Here is a 20,937-nt window from a genome sequence, read left to right as displayed (position 1 = left end):
CTTGGATCCTAGACTCTCCTACTAACGGAAACATCCTCTCCACATCCACTCTAACCAAGCCTTTCAGTATCTGGTAGGTTTCAATGAGATCCCCCCTCATCCTTCTGAACTCCATAGAGAACAGGCCCAGAGACATCAAATACTCCTCATATGTTAAGTTTCCATTCCTGGGATCATTCTTGTGAACCTTCTCTGGACTCCCACCTTTCCTGATATACAGGGCCCAAAACATCATACTACAGTTGCACATAAAATTGGTTAGGATGCACTTGGAGTATTGAATGCTGTTTTGATCACCACATTACAGGAAAGATGTGATGAAACTGGAAAGAGTGCAGAAAAGATTGCCTGGATTGAAGGGCTTGAGTTATAAGAAGTGATTGGATGGGTTGGGTCTGTTTTCCCTGCAGCAAAGAAGGCTGAGAGGTGACATGATAGAGGTATGTAAAATCATGAGAGGCTTCTATAGGATAGATCGTGATCTGTGCACCTGGATATTACAAAGTTCTGCTCTTCAAAAATTCTCATTGGAAGTAACCTAACCAAATGTTGTTTCTAAGACCAAAGTAGATGCCCTCACACTTTTACAGCTTGAACTCGTATCAGGTTTTTTCCCCCATTAACTTTATCAGTTTTGTTCCCCATTAACTTTATCAGTTTTGTTATTGGGAATTTCATTTTTCTAAGCACTTGAAGCAGCTCAGAACTTTGTGCTGTCAACGTAGGGAATTATAGGTGAATTGTTTTATCGTTGTCTGGGAGGGGAGCAGAATGAGAATATTCCCGTCACTTTCATCACCACATCTTCCTCAAATGAGAGATTTCTTTTACATTTATGATTTACAACATTTTGTTGTGCAAAGAAAAGCAAACAGAAATGGGTTCAACAGATACCAATTCATGAAAAAATACCACTGTTCTCCCATGCTTCAAGCCCAAGATGACCTTCCAGTCAAAGTTCCCAATGCTGGACTATCCTTCCACTGTTTGTAAACATTGAGTTTAATAAACCATTGAGAAGTTTGGTGTCAGCAATTTACAATGTTGACAGAGAGTGAGTAAAACTAACAGCTGGTTTAATATTAACCATTTCAGAACAGCTCTCAGATTTGTTATATAGTTAGTTTATTGAATCTGGGCCAGCAGTTTAGATTCGACAGTTGGTTTCACCTTTGGAATAATATAGTGACCTTGTTTCACAGCTAGTAAATCCCCTCCTCTCTATTCATTACACTTCCATGGCCCATTTTATTCCATGGGCTTCAACCCTACTGACAAGCCAGAGCTCTCATCTCCTCTTCTCCCACCTACGAGGATAGGGTTTCTCTTGTCCTAACTTTTCACCCCAGCATCCTTCACATCTAACAAATCATCAACCCTAACTTCTGACCTTGAATCTGATACCACAACCTGAAACATCTCCATCCCCCCCCCTTTTTTTTCTGTTATCTAAAGAGCCCAATCCTTTCAAAATCTGTGATGGAGCTGGCTGAGTCTCTAACCCTCTGCTGCCTCTTGTGATCCTGTGTATTGGAGCCTCCGTACCAGGTGGTGATGCAACCAGTCAGAATGCTCTCCACTGTACATCTGTAGAAATTTGCAAGAGTCTTTGGTGACGTACCAAATCCCCTCAAACTCCTGACGAAGTAGAGCTGCTGGCATGCTGCATTCATGATTGCATTGATGCATTGGGCCCAGGATAGATCCTCTGAGATGCGACGCCCAGGAACTTGAAGCTGCTCACCCTTTCCACCGCTGACCTCTCAGTGACGACTGGCGTGTGTTCTCCCAACTTCCCCTTCCTGAAGTTCACGAACAGTTCCTTGGTCTTTCTGACACTGAGCGCAAGGTTGTTGTTACGACACCACTCAACCAGCCAATCTGTATCACTCCTGTACGCCTTCTCATCATCATCTTAGATTCTACAAACAATGGTGGTGTTATCGGCAAATTTATAGGTGGCATTTGAGCTGTGCTTAGGGCTAAGCAAGCATCCTTGATTAACAGCATCTGCTGTTTTTATTTTGATTTTCATGAATTCAAACTTTTTGCATCACCAGTCCCGACTATTCCATCCCACACTAATCCCTCTCCCTCCCTTTCCCTTCAGCCAATCACTCTGCCTCAATCCTCAACCAGCATCTTCCCTTATACTCCTATCCGAATATTCCCGTCCTCAATACTTCTGAGACTCTGTTCTCAGTATTCCTTACCTATATTTAATCTCTATGCCCATTACTCTCAGTTCTGATGCAGGGTCTCGACACCAAAACGTCGACAATTCCTCCCCCCCCCCCCCCCCCCATGCTGCTCGATTCACTGAGTTCCTCCAGCAGACTGTTTTTTTCGCTTCAGATTCCAGCATCTGCAATCTCGCGTATCCACTCTCTCACCATTCTCTGCCTCTCTGTTCAATCACTCCCTGTCGCTATTACCCTCTGGTCCCTTCCTCTCTCCCTATCCTGTCTGTACTTCACCGCCTTTTGCCTACCACGCCGTTCCCCTCTCTCTGTCCTTGTATCTCTCCCTCCACATTTCCCTCCTGTCCCAAGTTCTCTCTGCATCTCCTTGTCTCACCGCTCCCCACTTCTTTCTCAACGAGGAATCTGCTGGAGTTCAGCGAGTTCCTCCAGCAGATTGCTTGTTGCTGCAGATTCCAACAGCTGCAATGCGCTCTCTCAGCAGCCGCCGACCCTCCCGCACGCTGTCGGCAGCTCCAGGCTGCAACACCTGCGGCGCCCGGGATTCCCGGGGGGCGGGGCTCCGGCCTCTGAGGTCACCGAGGTTCCCGCCACGCTCGGTGACTGAGGGGGCGGGGCCGAGCTGGCGCATGCGCGGTGTCCCAGCGCAGGGAAGATGGCGGCGGGCCCGGACCCGCTGGCCGAGCTGCTCCTGTCAGAGGTGGACGAGAAGGCGGTCAGCGACCTGGTGGGATCGCTCGAGTGGCAGCTGGCCGGCGGCGGGGACGGGGCATCCCCGCAGGGGAGCGGGAGGCCGGGCCCGGCAGCGGGCAGCGCCTCGGCCGATGCACAGCAGCGTCTGGGCGGGATGGCGCCATCTGGGCTCGGGGAGGCGGCGGCCGCCGCTCCGGCCTCGGGCTTCGGCCGGGAGCGTCCCGCCGGCCACCGCCTCAGCCCAGGAGCCGCCGTCTCCTCGGACAGAGCCCGGGCTCCGGCTGCGGAGACCCCGGGCACCCGCCGACCGCCGCCTCCGAGCTCCCCCGCCGTTGTCATGGGCAACCCGGCGCTGGGCAGCACCAGCTCCGCGGACAGCGCTGCTGCCCTCGGCCTGGCCACGGTAACTGAGCCCCCGCTGTCCGCCCCAGTCCAGACTCCCCATCCCCTCCCTCAGACTGTCAACGGGCTGGTCGGCAACGGCAGCCTCCCCGCTCCAGCCCCTGGCAGCCCCCACAGTACCGGGAACCACCTCCCGATCTCCGGGACTACCGGCCACCCCGGCCCCGGTGCCCGGACTGAGCTCACAGCCACCAGCAGCAGCTCAACTTGCAACTCAACTCAAACCGGCTCCCTGACTCCTCAGTTCGTTCCTGCATCTCAGACTAGTGGCAGCATCGGCACCCCTACCATTGCACTGCACCGACCGCCTGCAGACGTTGTAAGCGCCAACAGCGTTTCGTGCATCGTGTCATCGCAGAATGGGGTCGTCCCCCTCAATAATGTCAATGCTTCTGGACTGCTGCAAGTTGGGTCAAGGAGCGCCATCCGTCCCGGTACAACAGTGACACATTTTATTAGCCATCCAATTTCGAGCCCCGGAGCCACCAACACAGATTCCACATCACAGACAAAGCTTGTTCTACACACCCAGTCTCAGCCTGTTACCCTCAGCCTTTTAAACAACACGGCAGTGACAGTCCCTGTCACAAACCCTTCGAGCAATCCACGCCAATGTACGGTTACCAACACTCTCTCTGCCGTCGGCAGCACTCTCAGTATTAATGCTTTGCCAAAGGCTTCAGTGAACGTGATCACACAGCCTCATATCACAAAAGTTGTCGCGTCCACCCAAAGCACCGTCCAGGGATCGGCCGCTCGGTTGCAGCCTCCTCGCCCTGGGATGGGACCACCTCAGCGTATTTTCGCCCCACAGTTTATCATCCGCCCACAGTATCAACCGACAGTGCAGCTCGCTTCTGGATTCACCATCCCGTCCGGTGAGTGCTGTTGAAATGTCAGTTTTTATTTTAATCCAGGTCAAAGAATTCTTTAATTCTGAGTATTCGTTGAGTAAGGATGGTTAAGAATGAATCGGCTTGTTCTTCAGCTCATTATTCCCCGTTACATTGGGCACTTAGCCAGGTGTGGCGATTTAGGGATCTAAACGTGGCTAATTTTAATCTTCAAAAGAAGCAAGTGCCAGGCACGTCATTTTAATTCTTCTGTAATAACTGTTTTTGATTGTGCCTTCGGGTTCGCAATTTTAACTTGTTCCTTTGTTGGTACAGTTTTTGATCAGTGAACAATTTACTTTGAACTTAATGTTGGTTAATGTTTAAGTCAATGAACATGCATGAACTACAATTTTCAGCACTGTGTGAGTTCTAAGTAAGCATTTTTTTTTCCTCTTGTCTGAGTGGGTTTCCTCCGGGTGCTCCGGTTCCAAAGACGTACGGGTTAGGAAAGTTGCGGCTGCCTCCAGAACACCGCACAAAATGATGTATTTCATTGTGTTTGGACGTACATGTGACTAATAGATATCTTATCTTGTCATATGAGGTTCCTGTAGCCAAAATGTTTATGAATAGTTTAGATTGGACAACACTGAACTGAACAACCTGTATGTTCCCCTCCAAAATGTGCACCATCTGGACTTGGAATTATTTTGCTCTTCCTTCATTGTTGCTGGGTTCGGAAGCTCCTTCCCCAATAGAAATGTGTGTGTGTGCCTTTGCCAAAAGGACCACAGCAATTTAAGAAGGCGGCTCAGCACTACAAGAATAATTAGAACTGGCTAATAAATGTTGGTCTTGCCAGTGATACCTAGATTCCAGAAACTAACATAAAAATTAATAAAGTTATGATCTATGTACAGTCAAATTCTTCACAGCATATTGAACTGGTAAGGTTGAGATTTGAGAACCCACGAGCCACATGATGATTTTCATCCTCGCTCATGGTGCCATTTGTCACAAGGACAAATACAATGGGATGGCCACTGCTTTCCCCACACTGAATCTTGCAAGATTTACCTATCTTTTATTGGAATCTTCCAGAGGTCTGGAATTTCTTCAGTCCAGACCGGTGCTCTCCTGGCAAGTTGCTACTCCATGATCAACACAACCTTGCAGTTGGCTGGTGCAGTTGAGAGTCTGGGCTGAGATTGTAACTGGAATTAGGGATTCGGTGTTGGGTGCAGAAGTGTGCCGGATGTAGCTGACAAAATGAGCACATCAGATGCCAGGACAAGCCAGGGAACTACAGGCTGGTCAGCCTGACATCAGTGGTGGGGAAGTTACTGGAGGGAATTTTGGGGGACAGGATCTACCAGCATTTGGCAAGATAGAGTCTGATTAGCAGGAGTCAGATGGCTTTGTGCATGGGAAGTCATATTTGAAGAATCTTTTAGAGTTTGAAGAGGTAACCAAAAGGGTAGATTAGGGTAAGGCAGTGGATGTTGTCTATTTGGACTTTAGCAAGGCCTTCAACAAGGTCTTGCATGGCAGGCTGGTCTGGCAGGTTAGGTGCCATGGAATCCAGGGAGAGCTGGTTGGGTGGATTCAAAATTGGCTCAGGTAGGAAGCAGAGCATGGTGGTTGAAGGTTGTTTCTCGAAATGGAGGCCTGTGCCACAGGGGTCTGTGTTGGGACCATTGTTATTTGTTATTTATTTAAATGATTTGGATGCGAACGCACAAGGCTTTATTAGCATGTTTGCAGATGACACAAAATTTGGAGGTGTTGATACTGAAGAAAGTTATCGTAGATTACAGGGGGATCTTGATCAGTTAGGGAAGTGGGCTGAGGAGTGGCAAATGGATTTCAATACAGATAAGTGTGAGGTGATGCAGTTTGGAAAATCAAACCAGCATAGGACTTATACTATGCATGGTAGGGCATGAGGGAGTGTAATGGAACAGAGGAACCAAGAAGTACAAGTGCATAGTTTGTTGAAAGTGGCATCATAAGTAGGGTGACTTAAAAGGCATTTAGCATGCTGGCCTTCATCACTTAGGGCATTGAGTGTGGGTTAGGACATTATGTTGCAGTTGTATAAGTTGTTGGTGAGGCCGCACTTTTGTACGGTTTTGGTCACCCTGTTATAGGAAAGACGTGGTTAAACTGGAAAAAGTGCAGAAAAGATTTACGAGGATGTTGCCAGGACTCGAGGGCCTGAGTTACAGGGAGAGGTTGACCAGGCTGGGTCTTTATTCCTTGGAACGTAGGAGAATGAGGGGCGACCTTATAGAAGTGTTTAAAATTATGAGAGGCAGAGATAAGGTGGACAGTAACAGTCTTTTCCCCAGGGTAGGGGAGTCCAAAACTAGGGGGCATAGGTTTAGGGTGAGAGGGGAAAGATTTAAAAGGGACCTGAGGGGCAACACAGAGGGTGGTGAGTATGTTGAATGAGCTGCCAGAGTAAGTGGGTGAGGCATGTACAACAGTATCATTTAAGAAGCACTGGATAGGTACATGGAGGGGTGGGGCCTGGAGGGATATGGGCCGAACGCAAGAAATTGGGACTAGCTTGGTGGACAATGTTTGCTAGGTCCCCTTTTGCCCCTACTCCATGTGAATATTTGCCGTATAGATTGTTCAGGGTGGAATTTGAGGAATTAATAGCAGCCAATCAAAAAAAAAATCACCTAGTCAAAATAAAAATGCACATGGATTCTATTTATTAAATCCAATATCATTAAAATGAGTAACATGCTGTAATGTCTTTGGTCAGGAGTGGTGAGCTTGATGTAGTCAGGCTCCATGTTGCATTTTGGTGCTTAAGATACAAGTAAGAAGTTCGTTAACCGTTGATGATTCATCAGGGCTGGGACTTGTGTGTGACATTTCACCAGAAGTATTCTCATCATCTTGTTTCCTTGCACACAAGGTGACCAAGGAGAAAGAGTGGAGGTGAAAAATGTAGCCAGCATTGGGGAGCAGTTACTGACAAGGGGCACACTGCTTGTCTGTCCGAAAAGTTGCAACAAAATTGGTAGAAGTGCGCATAATTTTAGTGAAAGAAGTTGCTTTTATGCTGTGTCTAACATCCTCAGGGCACCTAAGTTAATGAAATGCTTTTTGTTTGAAGTGATGTTGCCTACTGTAATGCATAAAACACACAGCATGCAATGAGATGATGACCAGATTTTGTTTGAGTTAAACATTTGCGGGTGATGGGAATGAACAATCCTGATCTCTGATTAGTGCAATGAGTTCTTTGAGAAACCTCTGTGGGCAGGTGTCTCAGTTTAACCTCTCATCTGAAAGGTAGCTCTTGAGAAGTGTGCTATTCTCTCACTCATGCTTCTAGAGTGTCAACGTTCCTGTGGATGGGGTCTTCAACTTATATGCTTTTGGCACAGAGGTAAGAGAGTGTACCACTGAGCCAGGGTTACAAGCTGTGTCGCTATGTGTCCAGTTATTAGCTGGGGGCACCAGTTAGACAACATGAAGTGGTCATGTGAATTTACTCTGACTTTGGGTGAATGATCTTCCATTTAGAAGTTTGGAAAGTTCATTTCCATTCCTGGTTTGATGTGTGTGAGGCAGACCTGGGGGGAAATATTCCACATCTTGCTGTTTGCAGCAAAACTGTTTGCACGTGCACACGTGTGTCTGTGTACGCACGCGCGTCTGTGCATTGAATGAGTTTATTTGTGCTGAAATGGAGATCTATTATTGAAGGATGGCAATCTGACTGTTTCCTCAGGAGCAGCAGAGGTTCCTTTTTAAGAGGTTAGTACAATTATGAAAAGTCCAAATCAGAGGCAAATAATTTTTTTTAAAAAAGTAATTAAAGTAAAGGGAGATGAGTTGTTGGGAGGATAAATGTGGAATTGGATGAGTACTACAGTGAAGGGATAGCTCAAAATAAATGTGCTGGGTGGTCTTCTGTGATTCAAATTCCATGATTTCCTGAGAATTGGTCTCAGTGTTCCTGGTGTGGTAATCAATCCTTTGGCTGTCAAGCAAAGACACAGTTGGTCTAGGTTCTGATTCCCTTTGAACAAATTGTACGCTGACCTGTGAAAACTTATTCTGGTGAAGGACAATCACTTTGATGTGCTGGAGGTTGTTGCTTTTGTCTCCAGAATTGTTGGCTGACATGAGTCGGTGTTTGTATCATATAATGCCAACTCAGCTGCGGTGTGTGAATGATTTGTGCTGGTGGCAAATCTGGTGGCATTCCTTTTAATCTAATTTCACAGTTTCAATGACTGCTAAAAATTGTGTGAAATACTTGGAGAGCATCCGGACTTGCTGTTTAGATTATTGTGGTCATTTGTAATGTGCAGAGCACACTGAAAATGCAGCACCTTTGTGTAGGTGTCACCATTGTAATTATAAGCCTTTAGATGCGTATGAATTGTATGTATTTTGTTTGATGCCAAGTTCCATCTGCAGCAATGCTCAACCAAGACATGATGTTGAGAGAAGAAATGCTCTGGAGAATGCTGAGTGTATCTACTGGCTTGGGCTTTTCTTCTTTATCTTTATTAGTCACGTGTACATGGAAACACACAGTTAAGTGCATCTTTGCGTAGAGTGTTCTGGGGGGCAGCCCGCAAGTGTCGCCATGCTTCCGGTGCCAATGTAGCATGCCCACAACTTCCTAACCCGTACATCTTTGGAATGTGGGAGGAAACCGGAGCACCCGGAGGAAACCCACGTAGACACGGAGAATGTACAAGCTCCTGTACAGCGGTGGGAATTGAACCTGGGTCACTAGCGCTGTAAAGCGTTACGCTAACTGCTACACTATCGTGTCTGCAAGTTACAGAACTAAAGTTCAATCTCTTTAGTATTTAAAATGTGGGCAAGTTTCAGAGCCACCTGGTGGATGCTGACGACTTTTGTTGGCAGAAGTTTCTGCCAGTTTCTCAAGATTGAATTTCTGCTGGAGGTTGCCATATCACAACTCTGAACAGAGCAAGCAACATCTGCTTGTTTCGGTGGATGCCTTTTGACCTCTGGTCACAAAGCTGTGAGTTTAGGCCCCATTCCAGGGCCAGAGTGTGATTTCAGGCTGATTTCAGAATAATACCACTGTATCATTTAAAGCCTGTTGACAATTTGGTAGTTAAGTTTTGGGGAATGGCTAAGCTAGTGGTCAGAACATTTCTCAGGACAGAACTTGCGTTCTTGGCAGAACGGTGCAGTGCTGCACAGTATCTCGCTGATCTGGAGCCAAACTTGCAGTGGGCATATGTGGAAATGTGAGTCGCGAATGGTGACAACCCACCATTCCCATAGGCTGAATGTTGTCTATCGCTGTCTTCATCACGACACCAGTACTGTCAGCTACCAAAGCCCTAAACTCTGGGACCCGCACCTCCCCCCCCCCCTCAGGAGACATCTCTACGTCTCTCTTACTTTAACACGCACCTTAAAAATCAACTTTTCACCAAGCTTCAGATCACATCCCAGTTTTCCTGGGAGTGTTTTACTGTATTCAATCGTTTATACAATTGCACATTTTTGATTTTGTGTATAGTCAGGCAGAAATAGAAAACTTACAAAATGAATTTCAAATTACTCTGGCTTCTGGGTTGGTGGTCCAGTAATGTTACCACTGCACTACTGCTGTTCCCCACCATTGTTATTCTACCGTGCTCCAATCTTGTCCTTGCAGAAAGTAGTGACTGCTGAAGATGCTCTCCTCCTTAACAAAGAAGCTCTGATACTAATTGTGTATAGTTGTTTCACTGCTTTCAATGCAGGCACTTGGAATGAACGTGGGGACCTTGCTGACCAAATTAGAGGCAGCGAGGGAAACGAGCATCAGTAGCTAACCTATGAAATATCCTTTTATGTTTTCTTGTGACTTTTGTGTATCTGATGCTCTGTGCCTGTGACGCTGTTGCAAGCAAGTTTTTCATTGCACCTGTGCATACATGTACTTGTGCATATGGCAGTAAACTTGACTTTTGAACTTTGACTTTGAAACTTAACAGTATGAGAATGTACGATGTGCAGTAGTGCTGGAGTTTAGTTTCCTGAAGCTGGCAACCTGTTTATGTTGTGAAGTTGTCACATCACCACCTGCGGAGGAGGATTTTCACCATTGTGCAGCTGTGAGTTTCCGTGTGAGGGCACGTGAAACAATGACATTAGGTCTGTGAAAATGTGCTCTGGTGATGGATGACAACGCTGATGCATGAAGCAGCACAGACTTCATTCTGAGGATGTCGTCTTGTTCACATTATTTTGTTTGGTCTCCCTAGTGTTCCATTTGGAATCTGCGTCCTTGAATGAAAGAAAGGGGGAGAAAACCAATCAAAGTTCCTGCTGCTGATGGATAGAAACACCTGTTGCAAATGCATCATGTGGATGTCATGTAAAGATGACTTTGTTTTGGTGTCATTCACACCCCCTCCACCCCACACACTCTCACAGTCACACTTACACTCCAGGTCTGGCATCCCCATTCAGTGCTGAGAAATGCCAATACGTCCATACTCTGTAATTCAAAGTTGAGGTTACTGTCAGAAGCACAAGTACATGTGTGCACAGGTGCAATGAAAAACTTACTTGCAGCAGCATCACAGGCACATAGCATCAGATAAGCAAGAAAAACATAAACTAAAAATAAATAAAATGCAATTACAAGAAAGAACACAATTAGAACAAAAAAAAAGTCCATTTTAGTGCAAAGTTCTCCTAGTGTTGCTAAACTGTAGTGATTAGAGTTGTGCTGGTTAGTTCAAGAACTGAATGGATGAAGGGAAATAGCTGTTCCTGAACCTGGTGGTGTGGGACTTAAGGCTTCTGTAGCTCCATTTGGAATCTAGTGTTGGAGCAGAGTGACGTGTGCCTGGACTGTCCATGGGTCTTGTCCAGAAAGTACTTGGATGCAAGCCACTATTTACAGTCAGCATATTCAGCCTATTGATGTGGAAATGTGGAGAATTCAACTTTGCCTGGGTTTTTAGATTTTGGTGTAACATCTTTGTTAGTAAACTTTACTTTGAAACTGGGGTGCGTTTCTTCTCGAATGGCTGCTCAGTGATCTTCAAAAATTTTCGACCTATTGTGCATGCCTGGTTTCTTCTCCCTGCTGCCGGTGTCCTTGCCTTCACAGTTTTGACTCAAAACCCTGAAATTCTCTCCGTTAATGATTCAGATCAGAGGTTTAGCAGGGGCACGCTCACCCCTCTGCCCTACCTTTGGGACACTGAATAGATCCTCCTACTTTGGTCAAGCTCAATTATCTCCCATAATTTTCTTTGTTGTGCCTGATAATTGTGTGACGCACCTTGGGACATCTACCAGTTTTAAAGGCACTATAAGCAAGATCACTTGTGGTGGTGTCAGTGAGAACATGGAGCAGGTTGTTTACTCGCAAGGGGTGTCAGAGCTGAGCTCGGTCTGCTCTCAACTTCATTCACATGCACACCACCTGTGGCTCAGCCATTAACTCAAGCTAGTAATTTTCCAGGGGAGTATAGGTCGTGTCTTCAGTGATTGTTTAAATACAGTGTAACTGAAGTGTTACCTAAATTGTGCATGGACTTCAAAAAAAAATTGAATGAGTTGTGGACAAGACAGATAAAATAAAAGAAAAGCACCATTTACCTTTGGGTTAATTTGCAATAGTCAGGTGAAAGGGAGTCCAAAAGAGCCTGGGAGTAGGAGTACTGGTGGTTAGTGGGTCAGACAAACTGGCACACTGTGGTCAATGCCTGATGCTGTGGGATCTGCAGTTGAAGTTGGGCATTGTATATGAAGATTATTCACTGAATTTATTGTCAGCATGCAGTGAAATGGATAATTGCCAGCATTTTGCATATCATTATTTCCTTCCTTTGTGTAATTGTTGTTGAATTTCGCTGGGTTCTGGAGATACGAAACAATGAATTGTGGAAAGTTGTTGCATTTCTCAAACTTCAGACAACTCCAAGTGCAACACAGTGACCGGTGCTTCTGAAGTGTAGTTACTGTGGTACAGCAAGCTGCTAAATAAAAAACCAAGATCAATGAGAGGTTACTTTGCTTTATTTCTGTCTGTAATGTTTGAGAGAAAATCATTGGTCTCTATTCGAGGAACATTTTGCACTTCAAATAGAGTTGGAGGATCATTTTAATCCCTCCAATAAGACAGTTTAAGATCCGTATCTCCACCCCTGTAGCTTTAGTACTGCCCAGAAGAGTTAGCTTGGATTATACACCTATTGTCATTGAGTTGGAGCTGGAGTCCATAACCTTTTGCTTCAGAGGTAAGAATCCAATGAAAGGCAAAGTCTCTCATCTGTTTGCATGGATCTGCATAAGATGCTGCACTGTGAACAATTTATCATTTCTTAGTTTGTGTTGACTAACGTTCTTCCTTGTTGCTCCATGAACACGAGGATAAGAGGGTGTTCTCTTCCCAGACCTTGGCCAGTGCACTTCATCAGATGGTGCACAGAAATAATGCAAAGCTGAGCTGCAGATTGATTTTGCTCCTGTGCAGGAAGCGGCTCGCCCCTTCTCGTTCATCCTCCAGATAACTTTGCTGAAATCAGAAGCTGTGACATGTTCCTATAAGGATAAAAAGCCATGGGTAACAAGTATATGGAACCCTGGATGTTGAGGGATAATGAGGTTTGGATAAAGAACAAAAAAAGGAAGAACTTGACTGCTATAGGAAAGATGTCATTAAGCTGTAAAGAGTGCAGAGGAGATTTACGAGGATGTTGCCAGGACTCGAGGGACTGAGTTATGGAAAGAGGTTGAGGAGGTTGGGACTCTTTTCATTGGAGTGTAGGAGAATGAGGGGTGGTCTTGTAGAGGTGTATAAAATTATGAGGGGCAAAGGGTGAATGCGCGCAGTCTTTCTCCCAGGGTTAGGGAACTAGAGGGCATAGGTTTCAGGTGAAAGGGGAGAGATTTAAAAGGAACCTGAGGGGCAACTTTTTCACCTGAGGCTGATCAGTAGATGGAATGAGCTGCCAGAGGAAGTGGTTGAGGCAGGTACATCAATAACATTTAAAAGGTACTTGGACAGGTACATGGATAGGAAAGGCTTAGAGGGATATGGGCCAAATGTGGGCAAATGGGATTAGTTTAGATGGAAGTTTGGTTGGCATGGACCTGTTAGGCCAAAGGGCCTGTTTCCGTGCTCTGACTCTAACTATCATAAGATCATCTCATCTGCAAAGCAGCCCACCCCAGCTCCCCTACTTATGGGAACCAAACACCTTGATAGGCAAGCATAGTTAAGCTGGGTTATTTTATTCAGTGCACTTCAGTGCATTATTGTGAGTTACTGTGCGTTAACAAGGTCAATATTGCTGTTCAGATCAGTCTGGTTAGTCATTGTTGCTCAGTGGCAGGTGGAAGTGGGGTTGGGAAGCATTAACGTGAGAAGCATTGAGGGTTCGGGTGAGTCATCAATGGACAGATGGGAGGTGGGCACAGAGGGTGCTGAGGGGAGGCATGAGCAGAGCATGAAGAACTGGACAAGGAGGTCCATCATTGATTGTGATCCCTGATGAGAAGCCGTGTTCCTTTTGGGAGTTACTGGAATGGCTTTGGGTATGTACACAGCCTGACTGGGTATTGAAATGGGTTTCAGCAAGGTCTGAGTTTTCATAGATCTGACCTTTGTTAACTGATCTTGGTGCAAGAGGCAAAAACGCTGCTATATTTGGCATAAAATTCTATTCTCCCTTTCTCTTCCCCCCCCCCCCACCCCCCAATGCCCTACCACCACCCTTCCCCACCACCACCCCTTACAACCTGTGCAGAAGTTGTAAGTTCTGGGCTAGCAAGGGAATAAACCTGCCTTCAGTGAGTTGTCATGTTACGGTCTCATTCTCATGTCTGGTCCTTGTAAATGTAATGAGGACTTGGAGGCATTCAATGGGGTGGGGTGGAGATTGATGCTGAGTAGGCTGAAGTCACAGTGACCTTGTAACAGAAAGCTTCACTGCTTTGTGTGTGCTTCTACTCTGGAAACATTTTGGCTCTGCTTCTCACTCAGACTTCAGATTTCAAATGAATTTGTTGAGCTGGAAAAGTGAAGATTCTTTTCTCTTCTCCCTTCCTGTCACTGAGTTTTTCATTTTTTTAAGAAGCAAAACTTTTTTCTCACTCCCAAGTAATTTAATTTTCACTTCTTTTGCTGCATATTGTAGAGGGTATATTCTTAAAGGTGATGCTTGCTCTGAATAAGAGGTTATGTTTCAAATATGAGACAGAAACAAATGCTTGTCTCTATGTGTACTTTTATTTATATATTGTGACTGTGACCAAGTCACTGGAGAAACTGGTGAATGTGAAAGTCTTTATTCATCACGACAAGCAGACATTCTCTTGGAGACCCTCTCAGTAGAGTCTCTCAAACTCAAAGTATATCAGGATTTTATACTCTTCGGGACAATGGTAACAGAAGGTGATTCAATACAATTTCAATGACTACACTAACATTGTTTACTTCAATATCTGAGTCTGACAATGCTTCTTATGAGTTACATGGGGGAGACAATGTTCACACACCGTTGCTGGGACAAAATAATTCACCGGATGGTCTAAAATCTTTTGAGGACAGATCCCAAACACCCAGAGTTAATGCTGTGTGGGTTGACTCTCTGAGTACACAAATATCCCAACTATTGATTGATCAAAAATGCCTGTGACCATGCTTGATGTGCTAGGTGACAATATCAGTCCGGTCTGCAAGCTTCCTTGAGCTCCGACACAATGGTGGAAAATAACTTAGCCGTAGTTGCCTGGTTTGATGTAGGCAAATTAACATACCTCCATTGTTTTATGTTTGGCTAATGCATGCAAGTACGTCTCATGGTCACTTTGCAAACCATCTCTTGAGCAGCCAGCCCCCTGATGTGGGCCAGCAGCCTGTGGACTGTCCTTTAACTTCAAACTGACTACTGCTTGCAATTTACGTTAAGGACTGAAGACTGGTTCTTGTTTGAATTATATTCACATAATCCAATAACTCCTGAATTCCTAACAATTTTAACTATCCATTTATTTGGCGTCATGCATCTGTGGATGCTTCTAATCATCTTCCTATCAGTACAACTTGAGATCACCTCATTCTTAAAAGTTTCTTGTATAAAGCAATCTTGTCAACAATCCTCAGGTCACAAGTCATTCTTCCCTTTTGCCTCCAGAAGAGTTGAATCTCCTCATCTGCAACTTCCTAGTCCACTGAAATTATAAATCAGCTGGCGAGATTTGGTCAAAAACAGAAAATGCTGGAGATACTCAGCAAGTTGGGCAGCATCTGTGGAAAGAGAAACAGTCAATGTTTTAGGTCTGTGAGGGTCGAAATGTCGACTGGTTTTCTTTCCACAGATGCCACCTGACTTGCTGAGTATCTCCAGCAATTTCTGTTTTGTTTCAGATTACAAGAGTGTGCAGTTTTTTTTAAACTGTATCTGGGTGTTTTGCTGTGTTAATACAGAGCTGCTGCTCAGTCAGTTAGAGTTGCTGTTTGGTTGGCAGCATGATCCCTTGGTCTTTTTTTTGACAAAGGGGACATTTTGATAAGGGTGCCAGGAATTCTTTGCAGGATCTTTAGTTTTGCCTGAACTTGGTTTAATGTCTGGTGAGTTGGGCTGTCAGCAAGGATTGAAGCATGCAAGTCCTTGAATGTAGACTTGCAAATGATCATGCAAATAGCTGAATCAAGCTGACATTGTGGGCTTGAATGGATGGGATGTGTCCATCCAGGTTTCTTTTTGGCAAATAGAAACTGATTATTTCCCAGTATTTTGGCTTGGGTATGTTGGTGAGGGCATGTGTAAATAATGTGTGGATATCACAGACCCTTGAAAAATTAATGACCCTCCTTAATACATTTGTATAGCTTTCTAATATATCGCAACACTGGCATTAAGATAAGATATTAAGATAAGATATTTATTTATTAGTCACATGTACATTGAAACGCACAGTGAAATGCATCTTTTTGCGTTACTGAGAATGTGCTGGGGGCAGCCCGCAAGTGTCGCCACTCTTCCGGCGCCAACATAGCATGCCCACAGTTCCAAACCTGTACGTCTTTTTTGGAATGTGGGATGAAACCGGAGCACCCGGAGGAAACCCACGCAGACACACGAGGAGAACGTACAAATTCCTTACAGACAGCGGCGGGAACTGAACCCAGGTCGCTGGCGCTGTAATAGAGTTACGCTAACTGCTACACAATACAGCGCTTGGTGAATTATACAGAGCTTTCAGGTAACGATCAGACTTAGTTGCCATTTTTTTAAAGAAACTTGTCTGTTTTGCTTTTGAGATGTTGCGGGTTTTCAATTCCCAGCCCTTGCTTTGGGTTTTAACTAATTAGCTGAATGCTCCACTTCCATCCCATCGTGTCTCATTCACTCTACTGTTAGAACTGTCCTGCCCGCTGGCTTCAGCACTCAAGCTGATGTTTGGTAAATGCTGGGAGGTGTTGGTCATCAGAATCCGGTTATTATCACAGTGAGGAGGAGATGTCATCTTGAAGATATTGCTGATTCTTTTTCTCTCTCCTGCACAGTGAAGACCCCGAACTGAAGCCGGTAAAATTTTCAGTCAGATTAGAAGCCCACAAACAGGATGTTGAATGGTACAATTCCAAGTGGCTCTTTGCTTTGCTGCTATTGCAGCAATGAGCTTGGAGCTACAGAAAGTGGAAGACCAGGGAATTCAGAGTTTGTCCATTAAATCCTTGATATAGCAGCAGTGCCTATATCCCTTGAGAGAATTCAAACCATTTGTGAACTGCGCCTGGATTTGATTGCAGGAATATAATGCTCATGGTCAGTGTGAGGGGTGAAGTTTGTACTGTGATTGCATCCAGTATGTTGACTGTGACAGGTTTGTAGCTGTCAGCCACGTTGTATGCAGCTCCCTTGAGGTTTACATGGATTGTGGATGCTTGGGAATTTGGGAATCCATCCAGTCTCTTGAGGGAGTTTGCAAATAGATTGTTGGTTTTATTTCTAATTTTGCCATTAACCTATTTATCTTTTATTGTTGTTTAATTTTGAAAGATTCTTTATTGACATTCTGCTGCTTTGAATGGGTAATGTGATTGGAATCAGAATCAGGTTTATTATCACTGACATGATGTGAAATGTGTTGTTTTGCGGCAGCAGTCCAGTGCAACAACGTAAAATTACCATAAGTTACAAAAATAAATAGAACACAGAACGGTACAGCACAGAATAGGCCCTTCGGCCCACAATGTTGTGCTGACATAGCTATTCCCTCCTACCTACAGAATGCCCAGATCCCTCCATTTTCCTCTCATTCATGTGCCCATCCAAGCCCCTCTTAAAAGCTCCCAATGAATTTGCCTCCACCACCCTATCAGACAACACATTCCAGGCATGCACTACTCTCTGAGTAAAAACCATACCCCTCATGTCTGTTCTGAACCTACCCCCTCTCTTAGTAAGGCCTTTGACAAGGTCCCACATGGGAGATTAGTTCAGAAGGTTCAGTCAATAGGTATCCATGGAAAGGTTGTAAATTGGATTCGAAATTGGCTGAGTGGGAGAAGACAGAGAGTGGTTGTGGATGGTTGTTTCTCAGATTGGAGGCCTGTGACTAGTGGTGTGCCTCAGGGATCTGTGTTGGGGCCATTGTTGTTTGTTGTATATATCAATGATCTAGACGATGATGTGGTAAATTGGATTAGTAAGTTTGCTGATGATACTAAGACTGGAGGTGTAGTGGACAGCGAGGAAGGCTTTCAAAGCTTGCAGAGGGATCTGGACCAAATGGAAAAATGGTCCAGAAAATGGCAGATGGAATTTAATGCAGACAAGTGTGAGGTGTTGCATTTTGGAAGGACAAATCAAGGGAGGACATACACAGTAAATGGTAGGGCACTGAGGAGTGCAGGGGAACAAAGGGATCTGGGAGTTCAGATACATAATTCCTTGAAAGTAGAGTCACAGGTAGACAGGGTTGTAAAAAAGGCTTCTGGCATCCTGGCATTTATAAATCAAAGTATTGAGTATAGGAGTTGGAATGTTTTGGTGAGGTTGTATAAGTCACTGGTGAGACCAAATTTAGAATATTGTGTGCAGTTCTGGTCGCTGAACTACAGGAAGGATGTCAGTAAGATTGAAAAAGTGCAGAGGAGATTTACAAGAATGTTGCCGGGTCTTCAGGAGTTGAGTTATAAGGAAAGATTGAGCATGTTAGGACTTTATTCCTTGGAGCGGAGAAAAATGAGAGGAGACATGATAGAGGTTTATAAAATGATGAGGGGCATAGACAGGGTTAATGCAAGTAGGCTCTTTCCACCTAGATTAGGAGAGATAAGTACGAGAGGACATGGCTTTAGGGTGAAGGGGGAAAGGTTTAGGGGGAACATTAGGGGGAACTTCTTCACTCAAAGAGTGGTGGGAGTGTGGAATGGGCTGCCATCTGATGTGGTAAATGTGGGCTCACTCTTAACTTAAGAGTAAATTGGATAGATACATGGACGAGAGAGGTCTGGAGGGGTATGGGATCGGGGCAGGTAAATGGGACTAGCAGAATAATGTTTCGGCACAGACTAGAAGGGCTAAATGGCCTGTTTTCTGTGCTGTAGTTTTCTATGGTTCTCACCTTAAATGCATGCCCTCTGGTATTGGATCGCTTAATAATGGGGAAAAAATAATGCAAAAAAACAAATATCGAGATTGTGTTCACAGGTTCCTGGACTGTTCAGAAATCTGATGGCAGAGGGGAAGAAGCTATTTCTGAATCGTTGAGACTGGGTCTTCAGGCTCCTGTACCACCTCCCCAGTGATAGTAACAAGGAAGAAGGCATGTCCTGAATGGTGAGGGTCCTTAATGATGGACGCTGCCTTCTTGAGGCACCGCCTCTTGAAGGTGATGGCGGGGAGGGTTGTGCCCATGATGGAGCTGGCTGAGTCTACAACCCTCTGCAGCCTTTTGCAATCCTGTGCATTGGAGCCTCCGTACCAGCCGGTGATGCAAGCAGTCAGAATGCTCTCCACTGCACATCTATAGAAATTTGTAGGAGTTTTTGGTGACATACCAAATCTCCTGAAACTCTTAACAAAGTAGAGCTGCTGGTGTGCTGCCTTCATGATTGCATCAATGTGTTGGGCCCAGGATAGATCCTCTCAGATCTAATGAAACAAAGAAACTAATTGTTTGAGTTTGCAGGCGGTAATGCTTCATCTTGAGACGGTCCATCAGGTCACTAGGAATCAAAACTGTCTTGATGGTATTTGTTATGTTTGCAGGCACAGTAATGTAGCAGTTAGCATAACACTTTACAGTGCCAGCAACCCAGGTTCAAATCCAGCCACTGCCTGTGAGGAGTTTGTACGTTCTCCCCGTGTCTGCGTGGGTTTCCTCCGGGTGCTCCGGTTTCCTCCCATGTTTCAAAGACATATGGGTTAGGAAGTTGTGGGCATGCTATGTTGGCGCTGGAAGCGTGGCGACACTTGCGGGCTGCCCCCAGAACACTACGCAAAAGATGCATTTCACTGCATGTTTCGATGTACATGTGACTAATAAAGATATCTTAATCTTAAAACCCTTTTGCAGTGCAATCCTGCAGATCAAAAATGCAAATTTTTTTTTGTCTTCGTAAGTCTATCCATCTGGTGATCATATTTATGACATTTCTTCAAACACCACTCCAAAATCTGCCTCAGTGACTAGAAGTAGTTGCTCTGCTCAGACTTTCACGTGCTCCCAATGTTTTTCTAGTAACTGGGTGTAAGAAGTACGCGGCTTTGCAAATATTTGAAATTGAAGACCTGACAACATCTGTTGAGCTGAAAACTTGTGGCTTATTCAGTTTGATCTCCAGAAACCTTGTATTTTTTGTGCAGTTATTTTTTTTATTTTGTTGAGCTTGGGTAGCTGCACACTTCATCATGTTTTTTATTAACATGTTTGTATCCAAGGAGCAGTCTGATTTATATTTGAATGTAATGTTAAATTTAAATGAAGATCATTAAAGGAATGAAGAGATGAAAATCTGGATTTTGCTTTCAAGCCACAAGTGTCGTGAATGTTTTATTCGTTTAACATCTCTCTAACATGCCGCACAGAAGCTAGTGGTGAACGGTTTGCTTGAAGTGAGCTGTTGTGGTTTGTGCGCTGTGGGAGCTTCCTCGCTGATGATGGATGTGAAATGCAAATTCATTTGTTCCTCCCACACACTTGGTTCCTCCCACACACTTGGTTCACACAAGGGGAAGGGCAGGTTGGTGAATCAGTGTACAATTGGGATTGAACCCCGTGGGCATCTCCAGGAGAGTAGAGATGTCAACGTGCTTTTTTCAATCTGCACAGGAGGCTAAAGGCTACTTCCTCAGGAGGCTAAAGGAATTTGGTTTGTCCCCTTTGACTCTCACCAACTTTTACAGATGCACCATAGAAAGCATCCTATCTGGATGTATCACGGCTTGGTACGGCAACTGCTCTGCCCAGGACTGCAAGAAGCTGTGGAGAGTTGTGGACACAGCCCAGCGCACCACGGACACCAGCCTCCCCTCCTTGGACTCTGTCTTTACCTCCTGTTGTCTTGGTGAAGCAGCCAGCATAATCAAAGACCCCACCCACCCGGACCATTCTCTCTTCTCCTCTCTTCCATCGGGTAAAAGATACAGGAGCCTGAGGGCATGTACCACCAAACTTAAGGACAGCTTCTACCCCACTGTGATAAGACTACTGAATGGTTCCCTTATACAATGAGATGGACTCTGACCTCATGATCTACCTTGATGTGACCTTGCACCTTATTGCACTGCACTTTCTCTGTAGCTGTGACACTTTACTCTGTA

General features: G+C 45.0%; 1 protein-coding gene across 1 annotated transcript in view; it reads left to right on the top strand.

Annotated features, from left to right (window-relative positions):
* Positions 1–2,856: 2,856 nt before the first annotated feature.
* LOC127577453 (transcription initiation factor TFIID subunit 4-like) overlaps positions 2,857–20,937 on the top strand; it is a 282,848-nt gene continuing 264,767 nt past the window's right edge. Inside the window, exon 1 of the mRNA XM_052028677.1 lies at positions 2,857–4,174. Coding sequence (XP_051884637.1) covers positions 2,857–4,174 — 1,318 coding nt within the window. The remainder of the gene's footprint in view (positions 4,175–20,937) is intronic.

The sequence above is a fragment of the Pristis pectinata genome, chromosome 13, assembly GCF_009764475.1.
Source record: "Pristis pectinata isolate sPriPec2 chromosome 13, sPriPec2.1.pri, whole genome shotgun sequence".
Classification (NCBI taxonomy): Eukaryota; Metazoa; Chordata; class Chondrichthyes; order Rhinopristiformes; family Pristidae; genus Pristis; species Pristis pectinata.
This window is presented reverse-complemented; position numbering and strand designations above follow the sequence as displayed.